Source organism: Carcharodon carcharias, chromosome 25, assembly GCF_017639515.1.
Source record: "Carcharodon carcharias isolate sCarCar2 chromosome 25, sCarCar2.pri, whole genome shotgun sequence".
Classification (NCBI taxonomy): domain Eukaryota; kingdom Metazoa; phylum Chordata; class Chondrichthyes; order Lamniformes; family Lamnidae; genus Carcharodon; species Carcharodon carcharias.
This window is the reverse complement of record NC_054491.1, coordinates 21764460-21781276: the sequence shown is the minus strand read 5'-3', so window position 1 is coordinate 21781276 and position 16817 is coordinate 21764460. Positions and strand designations below refer to the sequence as shown.

At 38.5% G+C, this 16817-nt stretch overlaps 1 protein-coding gene across 1 annotated transcript in view; it reads right to left on the bottom strand.

The window, feature by feature from the left end:
- Positions 1 to 2268: 2268 nt before the first annotated feature.
- The window catches only part of sorl1 (sortilin-related receptor, L(DLR class) A repeats containing), a 291127-nt gene continuing 276578 nt past the window's right edge, over positions 2269 to 16817 (bottom strand). Inside the window, exons 45-48 of the mRNA XM_041174224.1 lie at positions 15202 to 15308; positions 11911 to 12103; positions 8886 to 9092; positions 2269 to 7309 (exon numbers count right to left, since the gene is read on the bottom strand). Of these exons, the coding sequence (XP_041030158.1) occupies positions 7245 to 7309; positions 8886 to 9092; positions 11911 to 12103; positions 15202 to 15308 (572 nt within the window). The 3' untranslated portion in view covers positions 2269 to 7244. The remainder of the gene's footprint in view (positions 7310 to 8885; positions 9093 to 11910; positions 12104 to 15201; positions 15309 to 16817) is intronic.

Below are 16817 nucleotides of genomic sequence, written 5' to 3'. Positions count from 1 at the left end.
TCAATGGCATTACCATTGCTGAATCCCCTGCTATCAACATCCTGGGAGTTAACCATTGATTAGAAACTGAACTAGCCATATAAATGCTGTGGTAACAAGGGCAGGTCAGAGGCTAAGAGTTCTTTGGAGAGTAACTCACCTCCTGACTCCCCAAAACTTGTCAATCATCAAGGCACAAATCAGGAGTGTGACAGAATACTCTCAACTTGTCTGAATGAGTGCAGCCCCAGCAAACAAGAAGCTCAACACCATCCAAGACAAAGTAGCTCTCTTGATTGGCACCCCAGCACCACCTTCAACATTCACTCCCTCCACCGATAAATTGTGGCAGCAGTGTGTACCATCCAAAAGATGCACAGCAGCAACTCACCAAGGCTCCTTCGACAGCACCTTTCAAACCCATGACCTCTACCACCTAGAAGGGCAAGGGCAGCCAATACGTGGGAACACCACCACCTTCAAGTTCCCCTCCAAGCCACTGACCATCCTGACTGGAAGCTATATTGCCATTCCTTCGCTGTCACTGGGTCAAAATCTTGGAGCTCCGTAACAGCACTGTGGGAGTACCTATACCACAAGGGCAGCAGTGGTTTAAGAATGCAGCTCACCACCACCTTTCTCAATTAGGGACGGGCAATAAATGCTGACCCAGCCAGCGACACTCACATCCCATGAACACATTTTTAAAAAGCCTCTTGAGTCCATGCCAGCTCTCTGTAAAAGCAGCTTCACTCGCCTATCTTTCCCTGTAGCTCTGCTATATTTTTCTTTTCAGTTCCCTTTTGAAATCCACGATTTAATCTGCCCCCATCACACTCAGGTAGCGCACAGAACCTAATTATTCACTGTGTAAAAATGCTTTTCATATTGCTGTTGTTTCTTTTGCGAAGCACCTTAAATCGGCGTCCTCTAGTTTTCTGCTCTTTTGCCAACAGGAACAGTTTTTCCCATCTACTTTGTCCAGGCTCATGATTTTGAATACTCTATCAAATCTACTCTTAAATCTTCTCCAAGGAGAAAAGCCCAAAATCTATTCTCCAATCTATTCACGTGGGTGAAGTTCCCCATCCTTGGGTCCCTTAGTGAATCTTTTCTGCACCCTCTCTAATATTTTCACATTTTTGCTAAAGTGTGGTATGCAGAATTGGACAAAATACTCCAGTTTAGGCCAGACCAGTGTTTCATAGAGGTTTAGCATAACCACTTTGCTTTTGCATTCTACACGCCTATTTATAAAGCCCAAGATCCCATATGCTTTTTCATCGTTTTCTCAACCTGCCTTGCCACCCTCAATGGTTTGTGCCCCAGATCTGTTTCTTTAGAATTGTACCCTTATATATTGCCTCTCCACTTCTGAAAATTGGAACTACACGAACATCCTGGGGAACAGTTGCCGACTCTGAGGCTTTTAAAGCTGCTGGCAAAAGACTCGCAAAGCACATGCTCCACCTCTTTAAAAAGCCCATGGCTGAATGTCACAAGATGGCATAATTAAGGCAATTTAAATACAGAACATAATTGTCTCCAACAGCCCAATCAAACATTAACAGAAGACATAGGAAAGAAAATCAAGACTTTTTGAATTAAAGTTACAGGAAGGACATTAAAGCAAACAGCATAAATGGATTCAAATGGCAATTGGAAACATGCCCAGAGAAAGAGGGGATTAAGGGGTATGAAACAGGAAGATGGTAGAATTGAGATCAAGAGCTCCCCTTCCAATTTCAATCAATGTAAATAGGAACCTGTTAATCTCAAAATTCACATATTTCTAGTGAATTCTTGTATTGGTTACATGCAGTATCAGAATGGCTATGGGAGTACTTTGATACTTTCAAGCCCTGGTTAATTTTGGGTTGGTGGATGAGGGGGAAGGGTTCCAACTGCTAATTGCTAGCCAGGGGTCTCTTGTTGGAAATTGCCCCCAGATGGACGACGAGTGAATACAAATTGCACCACCATGATAAATGTTTGAATAGCCTACCGATGCTTATTGTCCAAGGTCAAAAATGACAAATGGTTCCTGTGCAGTAGGCAATAACTGAATTTGAGTTTATTCTTTTAGCTGAGAAGGGAAGAAAATATAGGGTGGGGGCCAGAAAAAGAGGAGGGGGAAGAATTAGGGAGAGACAGTGGAAGAAAGAATGCAGTTGGGCAAGAAACTGAAACATCAAAAACACAGGATAACTAAAAGCAGGGGTTAGTATGGAAAGACCTATTACAACACCTGTTACTGAGCACTTAATTAAAATTACAAGACTCCAAAAATTCTTGACCCAAGTGAGATTTATTAAGTGAAAAAATTCACATTTAAAGCACATGGCACCCTTCCAAAAGTGTACAGCAATAGGTGATTAAAGAATTAGAGGTTTGTTATACAATTTGTCCAACATTCTATTAGTGCAAAAGTCTCACAGCACAACAGCCTGAAAATCAAAAACAATAAAAAAATCGGAACTTGACATCTTCAGTACCATTAATTTTGCTGATTTCTGGCAGAGCTATGCTTAATTCAAGGTTTGTTTTGTTGCAATTTTTCTTTTTACATAGAACATATTGCGAGACACAAGACTCATGTGGTCATTATGTACAGAGGTACCCTCCACATCCCCATGCAAACAGTCTATTCTGTGCTTTCATTAAACACTACCAAACATAAAAATAGATCCACAGCAATATTTCCCAAAAATTTACAATTTTTAAAAACATTTTCCATTTATACAAAACACCCCATTTGTTGTACATTGTACAATCTGCAACTTTGGAATTTGATATGCATTTTCCTTCTCTACAAGTTGAAGCAATCAATTTTTTTTTTTACAAAAATGAAGCAAAAAGAAGACACCAAAACCACTCGAATCCCAGTGGTTGGCTGATGAAGAGCTGAGCACGTGTATCCATATGTGCAATTCAAATGTTGGGAAGTCATTGAAGGCTGATGCACAAAAATACAGACACTTAAGTTTTACTCAGTAAGGCAGATATGGCAGAATGATTTAAAGGCTTTTAAGCATTCTCAAAAAAAAAACTCCAGTTTTAAGGCAAGAAATTAAAAGAAAACACAGAAGAACTTTAAAAAGTAGTACCATATGTTAAAACAAGCAGCTCTGCTGGACTTTTCCCTCCTATGCACCCAGCAGTAAAATAGTACATTCATGTGACTTAAATAAAACGCAAAATTATAGTTCAATAAAAATGGCTTCATTTCATATAGTAACTACAACACCGAACTAAATACTACACAGTAAAGCTAAACTAATGCAAGACAGCAGGTTGCCAACAATCACGTGATGGCTTGCCAGCTCAAGATGATAAAGTGGGGAGGAAACACTTACCAAAACAGCATTTTTCTTTTTCCTTCACACTATGCACATTTGACAAAATTCCACACAACTTGTGATCAAGTTCAACATAATCATACAGTAGGGATGTGACCAAGGTTCTGTGTTAGTGCGATCCAAACGAAACATTTTAATCTCTTTAAAAAGGGAGATGGATTTGAAAAAAGACCTTTTGAGCAATTTGCCCACAGATACTTGTTTGTTCAGGCAAATACCTCTCATTTCAGCAAAATTATAGTTAGAAACCTTGCTAGAAGCAGGCATCTTATACGTAGCAGCAGAAGCACTCACCACACTACAATGCAGGCAGATGCTCCATCTCTAACACTTCTAGGAGCCCTTAATGTCTCACTTAAAATGGAAAGGATCTGATGTAGTAATACAGCCCTGTGTATAAAAGATCAGCTATAAACTTAAGCAGGGTTTTTGACAATCAAGTTAGGGGAGCTTGCATTTACACTTCAGCATTATGCATGAAATCTTAAGGTATAGCTCCAACCAGACTAAGCTGCAATAATAAAGCATCTCTATCTGTAATGCATGCCAATGTTTTTAATAAAGTCAGTTTAAAGTTTAATAAAGCTAGTCCTCCACTTTTCTTGTAACATTTGTTTTTACTGCTTCTCCGGAAGAGAATTTTAACACTAGATGTTTTTGCTTTGCATAATAAATACAGTTGATCCACATTTCAATGACAACCCAAGTTATGTAAACCTATATGGGGAATTACAGGCAAGAGATTGAGTGAAGTTATCTACATGAAATCCGAGAAGTCCAGGGTTTTCCTGTAAAAACATGATTCAGAACAGCTATCAATCCAAGAACTATTAAAACCTGGGGGAAAAGAGTCCTAAATCCTCCCTCAACAATGTACAATTGAGGGAATGTACTGGAAAATCCTGCTGTTTGGTTTATGATCAGATATTTTGCTCCAGTCTGACAAAAAGCCAAATTACAAATTAGTTACAAAAAGTAAGGCTTGAAGATCCAACCAACTTTAAGAACTGCAGTCGTCTAGTACACTGTAAATTGAGAAACTTCCATGCAACCTTAATTTTGCAAATTTTGCATTTGGCCTTTAGTAAAAATACAAATATGTTACATTATCCTTTACAGCAGGGGTTGAAAGATAAGCAGGGAAATACCAAATTATAGCCATTTGAATGTTTGTGTGGCATTTTCTCTGATGCATATTTGGCCCAGCAAAGGGCAAAAATACCGACTTGCAGTTTGTTGGGCATTTGTGTAAGATTTGGTTGACCTTTCTGCACATCCTTTAGTAAAGGTAAAACAATTACACTTTGATTAATATATTGAAACCGTGATCAGAAAATGATGCAGAATTGGGAACTGCCAGCAGCTTTGTATCAAGCTCCAAACTGAAGCTGCACTCTGTTTCTGATGGCCAGGCTGTCACCATTCCTCCGCAAAATAAACTCTAAAGCTAATCTGAACTCCATAATTTGGCCCCAAAGTCACTTTTTAAACATGTATCATTACTTTACAGCTTCCAACACTGTGAACTATGGACAATTAAAACCAATTCTACTACTAAGCTGTATCCCATATGCCAAGTTCAAAAATATAAGCCATTGAATTTACCAAGTCTCTCTGCTGCAAAGTTTCTTTAAAATGGTTTTCTCCTCCTTTTATTAAAAATGTGAATTAAAAAGTTTCAAAGATGAAAAGTCCTCGAATTTATTCCAGTTACAAGGGTGAATGCAATTCAAATTTAGAGTTTAGTCCAGGGGTCCAGTGAATTGTAAAAGCGTTTACGCAAAAATGGTATAGACAGCATGTTTAATTTTCAGATGGTGTCGGGGGGCATGGGAAATAGGCAGATGTTGAAAATCTGAAGAGAAATAAAAAATACTGGAAACATACAGCAGGCTGTTCAGCATCAGAGAGGAAACACAGGGTAAAATTTTTGCTGTGAATTAGATTTTCTCCTGATAAATATTAACCTCTCTGTTTCAGTCCCGAGTTGCTGTGCATTTCCAGCTTGTGGTTTTTATTTTATGGCCTATTTCCAGGTATGTTCACCTCATCCTACTAATATTCCTTATTAAAATAAATCTACAAATCAAATGCCTTGATAGGTAACTCTTCCTACAAGTACAGTAAAATTAAAACAATTGAATCAGAAAGCACATTTATGGCTAGGCTTTGAGAGAGTTAAGACTATTTTATAAAGGGCAGTTCTATTTCAGTTATTAGCCAAAGTGAATTGCAAGCCAGGCAAGGCTGGGGCATTTGTTTTGGTGTTTCTGCTTATTTACAAGTTCCTGGGCTACAAAGAAATCCCGCTTGTATTTATGGCTTGGTGAAAGGGGCACAAAGATTTTTTTTTGCCAATTCTGGTTTAAAGCCAACCAAGAGTTGTTGGTTGTTCCATGCCATCAATTAGCGGGCAATAGCAAGTTCTTCAAACAACCGCGTCTAGCTCAAGAATGCAAAAGCCTGGCAGATATGCAGTTTTGTGGCTGAAAAGAGATTCTGGAAGGCAATCCATGATCCAGAAAAACACATTTTGGCTAATGATTTTGAGGAGAAATGCAGCTGGATCTTTTTTTTAAAAAAACTGAAGTAAAGGGATTCAGAACATAAAAATATTTAATTATGGGATTAGATAATTTGACACTTCTGACTGAAGATATCAGAAGCATATGCAGAATCTGACCTGCGCAAAGTAAATCTATAGTTTCTTCTTTAAGGACTATTGGCACCCCTTGAAAAATAAAATGCTCTGCAGTGAAGAAATGCTACATTTATTCAACAACATTTTAGTAATTGGCAAAAGAACTAGTGGTGAGATATGGAGAACTTTTTTTTAATGCAGAGTTGGTGTGATGTAGAATGATGTCCTGCCTGAAAGGGTGATGCGCACAGATTCGATAGTAATGTTCAAAAGGGAATTAGATAAATACTTGAAGGAGAAAATATTACTGGACTATAGGACTAGCTGGATAGCTCTTTCAAAGAGCAAGCTCAGGCTCAATGGTTGATTCTGTGATGCATCATCCCAAGATTCTATCTCAACCTCAATCAAGCAAACAATATGAGGTTTTTGTCAAACTTTCATTAGGATATGCAAGAAGCATAGTGAAATGACAGTAATTAACAATGGACACCATACAACTTTAAATTGTAAAGCAAAATAAAGTATATTTTACAGCAGCCAAATTTGCTATCTTGTTGGAAATAACTTGTTAATTATATTGCAATTTGCCAAAATTCTCCCCAATTTAAGATATTATTTGATCAAATGGATATATTAAAATAGTGACAGAGTACAAGCTTCAAACAAGGAGTGTCAATATTAAGTGCACTGCCCAATTGAAATATTCAACCTCTGTAGGGGATTTTTGCTGCACAATGGATCAAATTCTTCCCTCTGGTACTTAATTTAAATTTAAAAATATTGTTTTAAGATCATTTCGCAAATTCAATTGACATAATTGTATAAATTAAAATATTTTGAGCAATTTCAATTTATTTAACCAATAGTTTTTATTCATGATTTTTTTTTCAATATTTTGTCTTGGACAAATCAGATTTGAACTTGAATCCTAATCTCTCTACAGATAATGCTGTCTATAGACCATCAGAAAGAGAAACTGCAGCTGCTAACATCCACCAAGCAAATAACCTGAACATTAAACAGTGCCTGAAGGCGGAGAACACAAGCACAGCTGTGCAAAAGCCTACAGTCAGGGACCAGGACTGTGCTGTATACCTTGCAGTCTTACCTAGGAATTACAGCACATTGCAATAAAGTTTAAATTTTGGTCCATATAAAAATAATGTATTGCAACTCAGAAAAGTGCATTTTTAAAAAGGGTTTTTCCTGCTGCTGAAACTTCTTAAGAAGAATTCTTGCACCACTTGTATGCAGCAAGGTCTTCATGCAAGTACCATAGGTACATCATCTGAAAAACCGTTAATCAATGGTGCATCTTCATCATCACCTAAAGGAGGACAAAAGTAAACACCAACAGTCCAGTGAGTAAAAAATAAAATCGCACATCTATAAGAAACACATGGAAAAATTCATTCCTCCAGCCCACTTCCCCAGCACAGTTCTTGAGCGCCAAAGCACCAATGGTAGGTTTCCAGCAGCCTTAAAAGAGCGAGTAGCAAAACTGCTAATTGTTTTTTGGAAAAAAAAAATCTTGTTGCTTCTGGGTCCTTAATGGCACATTTTATTTTTAAAACTGAAATAACTAGGCAGCCATTAGCTCACCCACTCACTGGACTTCATAAGACAATTATGGGTGAAATAAGACCATGTGCCAAACCTTCATTCAATTAGACAGATCCTAATGCCATAAGGGTTTGCAAGTAAGGGTGACACTGTCCTGAAATATTTTATGCCAAGCTCAGTTTAACATCTCAAAAGTACATCCCAAATTATTTCTGACAGCGCAGCATTTGCTCAGTACTGCCGGGAACCTAGATTACATGGGCCTGAGTTTTTCCTGGGCTCAGGAGGAGCGGGCAGGGGAGGTCGTGGAACTGACTGCTGCCTACAATTGGCTCCATGCCGCCATTTTACGCGGGTGGGCCAACTAAGGCCCACCCAGCATAAGACACGAGCTGTAGTGTGCGAGCTTTGGGGCTGGGGGGGGGGGGGGGGGGGGGGGGGGGGGGGGGGGCGCATGAAAAGAGTGAGAACTGGGGCCAGCACTCTTTTGCGCTTCACGCGAAAGAGCACTTCAACCCCCCCAAAGCACGGAGCTACTTCAGGGAGACTGAAGCGCTTTTGAAATAAATAAATAAATAAACGGATTAAAAATTTAATTAAACATGCACCCTCATGTGACTGTGCCACATGAGATGGGACATGTTTTTAAATGAAAAAAATATAATTCATAAAAGCTTTAGGAAACCTCATCCCGTTCGTGGATGAGGTTTCCTACCTTTTCGCCTGCCAACGAACAGTAAGGTTGGATGGGTAGCATAAAGCTGATCTTAATTACTTCCTTAATGGCCTTAATAGGCCTTTTAAATATTGGTGGGCACACAGCCGACTCCGGCGCATGCCCGCCGAACCAAGCATCACGAGACAGCGCGATGACATCTGGATGCACGCCCGACGTCATCGCGTCATTTTACGTGGCGGCTTGTCGGGCCCGCCCCCACATGCCGACTGAAATATCCTGGCAATGGAGTCTCAAGAGTATAGATGCAATCTACAACACTTGGAACCAAAAGTGCTACTACTGAGCCACTAGGCTGATACAGAAAAACAAATTCCCATAGTGCCTTCGAGATCCTCAAGATCTCTCAAAAACAAAGGAGGTGCTTTGAGATAATTGTTCAGCTGATCTGAATATCAGTTTTTAACATCTGGAACACACTCCCAATCAGTTTGCATTAGTTGAGTGTTTTGGAATGTTCATTTTCGCCATTGCAGAAAATAAAGTAAAATCCAGTGAATGAGTATGGTTGCATTTCCTCTTAACAGATGAAGGGATGGCTACGCAAAGTTGCAATAAGGATATTCTATTCACGCAATATATTTTAAGCAGAAAAAATCCTTACCTAGCTCATCACCTGAAGAAAACACAGCTGATCCTAATCGAGAATTATAGTGACTATTGGCAAAAGCTGTAAAGCTGTTCTGGAGCCTTCGATGGCGAACATATAACACAACAAAGCCAACACCTAACATCACAAGTAGCAGGAACATTACTGGTACCACGATGGCTGCTACATCGGTAGATTTGGGATCTTTGGAAGCTGATAATTCTGCAATTCAAGATGAAGAAATAAAACATAGAATTTAGTGAACATTATCCCAATCTAGAGACTCATTTAAAAGAGGACTTCAAATATGCATCGTTTTTAGCTGGTCAAAGTGATCCCAATCAACAACAAAAGTAAGGAATACAAGTAAAACAAAAAGTTCTGCAAATGCACACCAGGTTTGTTGCCAGCAGGAAGCAAAAGATACTGAGTGGAGCCTTGCATTCAAACTGGCATTCTAAAGGGTGGTACTGAATATGAGCATCTTTTTTGCCTTCGTATTAACTGACCTACTAATCAGTCCTAGTATTTATTTCAGATTTCCTGCATTTCAGCTTTTCTAATTTAAATATAATCCTCATTAAACTAACAGTTTATTACACAGATTCATAGACCTACCAAGAATCATTGCATTTTTCAATTCTGGCCCCTCAAAAATTCTAATGGGTCTTTCTCAGGTGCTGTCTCCTAATTATACAGTCTCTGATGCTCTAGCCCCAAGGCTACAGTATAAACTTAGGAATTAATTCACCTTACAGTTCAGCCAAGTGGTTATGGAACTGGGTTTGTAAGCCCAAGATCAAGAGTTCAAATCTCACAATGGCAAACTATGAAACAATGTAACTTCATCTGAAAAACAGATTGAAACGGGTTTGTACTCGAAAGAGTTACACGCTTCTCAAGATCAGGCCAGTGGCTGCTCCCTGTTCTCATGGTGCATTTGCCTGGCCTAAATAGCCAAGTGGTTATGGTACTGGGTTTGTAACCCCAAGATCAAGAGTTCAAATCTCACAATGGCAAAACTATGCAACAATGTAACTTCATCTGAAACAGATGGAAACGGGTTTGTACTCGAAAGAGTTACAGTTCTGTGTATGGTCAGCACTTTAAGCAAGTTATTCTTAAATGACAAGGAATGAAAATCATAACTGCAAAACACAATATATTAGCAGAGACTCACAGATATCATGTAGGCTCAGTCACTAACTCTTGTGGCTTGACAATTCAATTTGATGACTCAAAACTTAACAGTTGCTTTAATTACACTGTTGTCTTTAAAGGGAAACCCTGGAAGCTGTGCTACCTGCTGGGTACTGTACATCCTCGCTTTTTGCATGGTTTCCCAGGAGCCATATTCATCTCCACTGCTTTCAATGTAGCTACTTCCACTCGATAGGTCAGAGGCTTGGCAGCCAGGGAGACCCAAGCTAAGAAGCTCCATGCAGATACAAAAACTGACTTATCTAACAAAAGAAAATTCCAGTGGTTGTATTATTTTAGAAACTCTGCACTGCATGATTAGAAAATTGCATCAGGGGAGTACTCGATGAAACTATTTTTTGTCTTTAGAGAGCACTTACAAATAAAAATGGACACTTTTACCTTCCACTTTAACTTGTGGTGGATTTTTGGACAGCGGCAGCAAATCACAAGGATAATGTACAAAATGTGAAATTAATGCTGGGGTTTAGGCATGGAAGGGTTTTCCTGATAAGAAATGGAATTTATAGATCCATCTTTAAGCAATTTCATAGAAACTAGTGCATCTACTTATAATGAATCTTTATGCTTAAATCAAATATCATGCAACAACTTTCTCCGCAAGATTTTACTGAACTTAGCTGAAGTTGGAACATGTACAAGGTACTTCACTTAACAGATTTGAGATGTGGATTTGTGTCAATAGCTCAGTAAAGATGCATCAACTGTGACAATGGTAAACTTAAAATATTCGAAGTATTAATTGTGGGGGCAAGGAGTGGAAAAAGTCAGCGAGGAAAGTAGTTGAGCAAAACTTTTGTATTTTTGTCACCAAATTAAAATTACAGCTAAAATTTGTGAAATTTGAACCAAACTGAAAGGTAATATTTAAGATAAGGAGAGCAGACAAATACTAAAAGTGTCTTAGGGACAGAATCCGTCTAAGTCACTCACCATTCTGACTTGGAAATATATCGCCATTTCTTCACTGTCGCTGGGTCAAAATCCTGGAACTCGCTCCCTAACAGCACTGTGGGTGTACCTACACCACTTGGACTACAGTAGTTCAAGGCAGCAGCTCACCACCATCTTCTCAAGAGCAATTAATGGATGGACAATGCTGGCCCAGCCAGTGAGGTCCAGATCCATGAATGAATAAAAAAAAAATGCTGGAAACTGACAATGTTTAGTTACTGTTTTCAAGGCCAGTTCATTGTTTCTCAGCATTTCCTGTGCCCTTGTGAAAAGTGAGTTAACATTTTGAAAAAATATAATTCGAATCAAATTCTAAAAAATGACTAAAATGGTAATAAAAAAAGGTAGAATTAAATTCAATTCCCCTATGCCTCCCCCTTGAGAATGAAGCTATAATTTAAAAGAATGCTAAAACTAGAACGATATTCCTTCCATTAACTATAAATCAGACTGGTACAGCAAAAGGGGCCATTCTACCCAGTGAGTCTGCACAAGCAAAGACAACTGAAAAGCAAGAAGACCCAGAGAAGAGACAAAAATAAAATGCTTTCTAGGTCTATAATACTGATTTTTAAGATCAAAACAATACTTCAATGCTCACATATTAAGTTGCATTGATACACAGCACTTATGTAATGATTCTACACAGGAATAACAATTGAACATGCATGGCACAAGGGCAAAGCAAATACTATAAGACCTCAGGTATCTAATGCGTACTTGGCTGGATGTAAGAAAATACAGCACCAAAGCCAAGTATTGTTTTAATTGTATGTCAGTCAGCCTGTGGTGCAACAGTCTGAGAATTAGTTTAATTCTGTTTATTGTGTTCAGTGCTTCAGTTATCAAATTTTCATAACCTCACCATTTCCAAGTTCATCGTACAGCAGGGAAGCAGGTTCACCACAAATCTGCCCATTGTACAAGCATCTGGCTTGCACTGTGAACGTATAATTGTGGCCAAGCTTCAGATCAGAAATCTCGAAGATGTTTTCCGTTGTATTCCCAAGACATACTGTCGTATTGGTCACATGATCAAACATGTGGATCTCATAACCCTGAGGTCAAACAAAGGACAAAGTATTAAGTTATTGTTTTCTCTCCAGTTCTCTGGATGCCATCCTCCAGTAGGTTCTGCAGTTCATAAGGTAATGGGTCATAGTGAGAAAATCAGAAGTCTTGCCTCTGCCACCCTCCAAGGCTGTAGCAGTTTATATATAAAGCGCACACACAAAGCAGAAGGGAAGGCCTCTGCAAAATTCTGCAAACTAACAAAAATGTTAAACAGCAACAGAAAAATCACCGCAGCTGGAATTTAGTGATTTGTGACCCAAGTCTAGCAAATTTAAAAATTGTGCATGCCAGTGTAGGTGGGAAGCAGAACAAAAAGACACTATCCCCAACACATCTGCCTTGATCACGAGAAAGTTTAGATTTAGCGGCCACACTGTAACCTTCAGCCAGATTCATTCAAAGCACGTCTGCGATGTGACTCCACCCTTATTACACGTGTTACCTTGAGCACCAATTTCACAGTTATTCATGTGATTGCATTAAGAAAAACATCTCTAAAATATATATAAATAGTATATACAGCTCTCTCCACACACAATGATACATACATTAGAGCATTTAGATTGCAACTGAGAGTAAAATGAACATCTTAATGCCATTGTGGTGAGCCTGTTATTCTTTAGGTATACAGATTGGATCCGTGCTAGTACAAGTACCAGTTTTGTAATAATGTTCAACAGCTCTAGTGCTGAGTATTCCAGAATTCAGGGTAATGAAAAATGTGGGATTGGTCAAAGCGCTGGTCAAACTTTCAATGAATGAGTGACAACTGCTGTGCAGTTGCAGTCAAACAATTTTCATTCTATAAACAAAGTGCCTGGGAGAACATTCAAGGTGCTTTAGGAAATATACTTTGCTGGTCAAAATGGGAACCAGCAAAAATAATAAAAAAAAGAAAAAAGTTAACAAACAGTTTTTGTCCTCACATATACCAAGCAGCCACTGAACAGTTGTCCTGGGTTTGTGAAACAAGGAATTATTTTAAATTCAAATCTCTCTACCCCTCCCCTCCTTCCCACAAAAAAGTTCCTTGGGTAAATTTCTCAGCAACTGAAAAAAGATCATTCATGAATCTCTCTACTGTTCCCATGCCAGGTTTAACCTTTTTAATGATCACCAGTCATCAGGAGGAGTGGTAGATTACTCAATTAGCTGTTTTACGCTCTTCACATTCATTCACTGCTTAAGCATCAATGAAAGCAGGGAGAAGCAGCCCTTCAGAACACCATATATTTTAGAAACTCATTAAATCTTCCAAAATATAAAGTATCCCGAGTGACCTCATGGGAGCTGTAAACCAGAAACACTTCCTTACAAAGCTTTTATTTACTCATCCAGCATATTACTGTTTATAAAAGAGTAATTAAGGGTGCTGAATTCCACTCAATCATCGTAAAGAAGAAATACCCTTGAGAGAATGGTTATTCTACAACATGGATGCAAGAGTCTAACTCATCCTCCTTGCAAGAAGTGCTCCAATCTTTAAGAACATCTTGAAAATATTTCTAATTTCTGTTTAGGACAAGAGTGTAATTTTTTTTAAAAATAAAGCACTATTTAAACATCAATCACAGCTAGTCAACGTCTTTGCCTAACAGTAGAAAACTTAACTCCCCTCACATGATTTTGCACATTTCATAGAATCTTACAGCATTGAAAGTGGCTATTCAGCCCATTTGAAAAAGAGTTAGTCGCTTAGTTCTATCCCCTTGCTCTTGTCCTTACCCTTTAAAATATTTGCTTTTCACATATTTAACCACTTCCTGCATGGTTTCTCAAAGGAAATATCTCCTGAAAAAAAAGTCATTAAACACTACTCTGTCTTATATCCAACCTTTCATCCAAGCGTATTATGCCATTATTTAACCAACAAGCATCTATGTGGCACCAAATGTCTTTTAAAACATGATTTGCATTTCATCTGTATAAATTCTTATTTCCTCAAACAACTCAAATAAATTTGTCAGGCATTATTTATAAATCCATGTTGACTATCCTTCTTGAGCTGAGGTGCAGTATCAGCAAGTTCTATGTTTTACTAAAACTTCCCCATCCAAGGAGGTTTGAAAGTTCAATGGCACACTGCCATTGGAGAGGCAAACAATTTGAAAACTGCCCTCTGACAACATCATACAGGCTTTTTTTTAGGAGACGGGAAAGTATCCCAGGGCAACGACTTATTGGATCTATCCCTTCTTAAGGGAAAGAACCTGTATTTCCCGAGATACACAGTCGGCATTAGGAATCCAAGGTAAAGCACACCAGAAATCAACATGCTGTTCCGCAGTGATTAAGTGCAGGTCTACCGCTGCATCCTTTAGCAATGCGAGATCCCTGGTGCTTCCATGAGGAGCAGTGGACAGATGTTTCCTCAGGGCAAGAAAGGCACCCTTAACTCTGGATGTTCTAGCAACCTCCAGTGGCTGGCTTCAGAATAGCGGGAGCTTGCAAGCTTTTAACAAGAGTTGAAGCATTTTAATTATCTAATAGTGAAGCAACAGGTTGCCGTAACTCCTTGTTAGGTAGCAATCCATTATGGAATAGAGCATCAAGTAGTTAAGGTATTTTATTGGAACAAAAGGCACCAAGTGCAATAATCAGGCATGAGAAAAACACTTCAGTCCATGAAAATATAATTCAAGTAGTCCCCGATAGCTAAGGCACAAATCAAATTTTACTGTTAAATTTGTAAGGGCATCAAAATTCCAGAGGATAAAAAGCAAACTCACTGCAACACTCACTCTCCCAAGTTACATTAATATAAATTTAATGGGGTACTTTTATTCAGACAGTAGCTGATTGCACGTGGTAATCATGTTAAAACAGTCACTACTGGAAGATTCCTAAAAAAGAACAATTGCTTTAGATTCCTGGACTATTCAATCATCAATGCAGATTTTAAAGTAAAACTGGGTGAAAAAATGAATAGCAATTTTAATTAAAAAGAAATAGAATAAATTGCTTTCTTGACTGTACATATTTGGCTTATTTTCCTGGACAGTTTAATGTAGAACAATTCCACTTAAAAATGGAGTTCGCTCAAAATAAATAGCAGCAATTTTTGGTCATATTTTGCACTCACCCTGCTGTCATTAAAGCTCTTTTCTTTCAATTTGAGGCTTTTCCAGAACAGCAGGATGTGGTCTTTCTCTGGTAAGATTTTCAGTGACTCTGGTGCCGACAGAGGAACTGCCACAAGAGAACATAAAATAAAAATATGGACACAATGAGTTATTCAAGCTATCAAATACCAGAATACCACCAGCTGCCTCCTGCAACCCTCCCAACAGACAGAACTCATTGTTCAGTGCATTCCAGATACATTTTTCACAGCATGTCTGGCCCCCGAGCAAAGATCTTGGTCAATTTCTTTGGGTCATTGTCACCATTCCTGTGGCACATAAACATGAGGAAAATTCAGCTACGTACTGATGCATTTTGAAATCATTTGGCAGAACCTAAACATTGGCAAGAACTCTCTGGGGTCAGTATGGTTGAGGTGGTCAACAGTTTACTGTTTTTGCACACGTACATGCAAAATAAATAACCCTCCGAGCATTGAGAAGCCCTTTGCTGCTTTCAAAACATATTAGGGTAGTCCTGTAAAGTGTGCGAAAAATTTCAGAATTTTCTACGGTGTTCATGATGATTTGGAATTAAAGCCAAATAAAGCAGGATTGCTTTGAGTGTGCCTTTCAAGAAAACTAATTTGATTAGAAATTAGATCTCATTGTGATTATATGCTCAGGACAATTTAGAAGGCATCAAGAAGTTAAATTATAGGCACTAATGTAATCAATTTAATCTGCAGAAATGCAATGGTATAATTTGTTGCCTCTGTTGCTAAACAAAGGAAAACTGAGAACAAACTACCCAAACTATTCACTGTTGATGCTGGAAAATGACAAAGGAATACTGTGGCTAAAATCAAATGGCATGGCAAAGCATCATTTTATTAAGGGTGTGTAAAAATGCAGCTCCTTATCCAAGAACCAAATTAAAACATTATCTAGCTCCATGTATTCAGGTGAAGATATACAATGCTAGCTCGCCTTCTAAAGGGGATTTTAAAGAAAAATTCCTCCCATCCTCAATCTTTAGCCACATGAGAAGGTGAATCATCAGTTCCCTGAACTCCATCAACGTTGCTATAAAATCAGCGGTCAAAAAGTCTGCAAGACTGTGTTTGGTGTAAAGACTGTGCTTTTCGCTCCACGATGTGGAGTATCTTTGGCTTCCATACAACAACCACGATGGCAACACTGCTGAGATCAAGGATTTAAACACACACAAGACGGAACGTGAACCCCACCACTGAAGTTGCTGTGCATTACTGCTCCAACCTGCTGCGTACAAATATATTGCAGCACAGAAATCTGCTGAATTTTAACTTATAAGTAGTCTTTGTTTAGTGTTATAAGGATAACACAATCAGGATTCAGGATTGCAGGGCCTTTCAGCTTTTAACATTGTTATGCTAGAGTAGAACACAAATGAACCCTTGTAGTTAAATGCTGATAGATAGCTAATGCATTTTAGCTGCATCAAGTAACAACTACAGCATTGAGTTTCTACCACCAGGTGTCACCAGGCAGTGTTAGTACTGAATTTGGGACATTTATAAAACATGCAACACCCAGCATTCTTATAAAGTAGTCATCTGCTGGCTTAACTCTGTTTTAAAGTTCTAATCTTTGA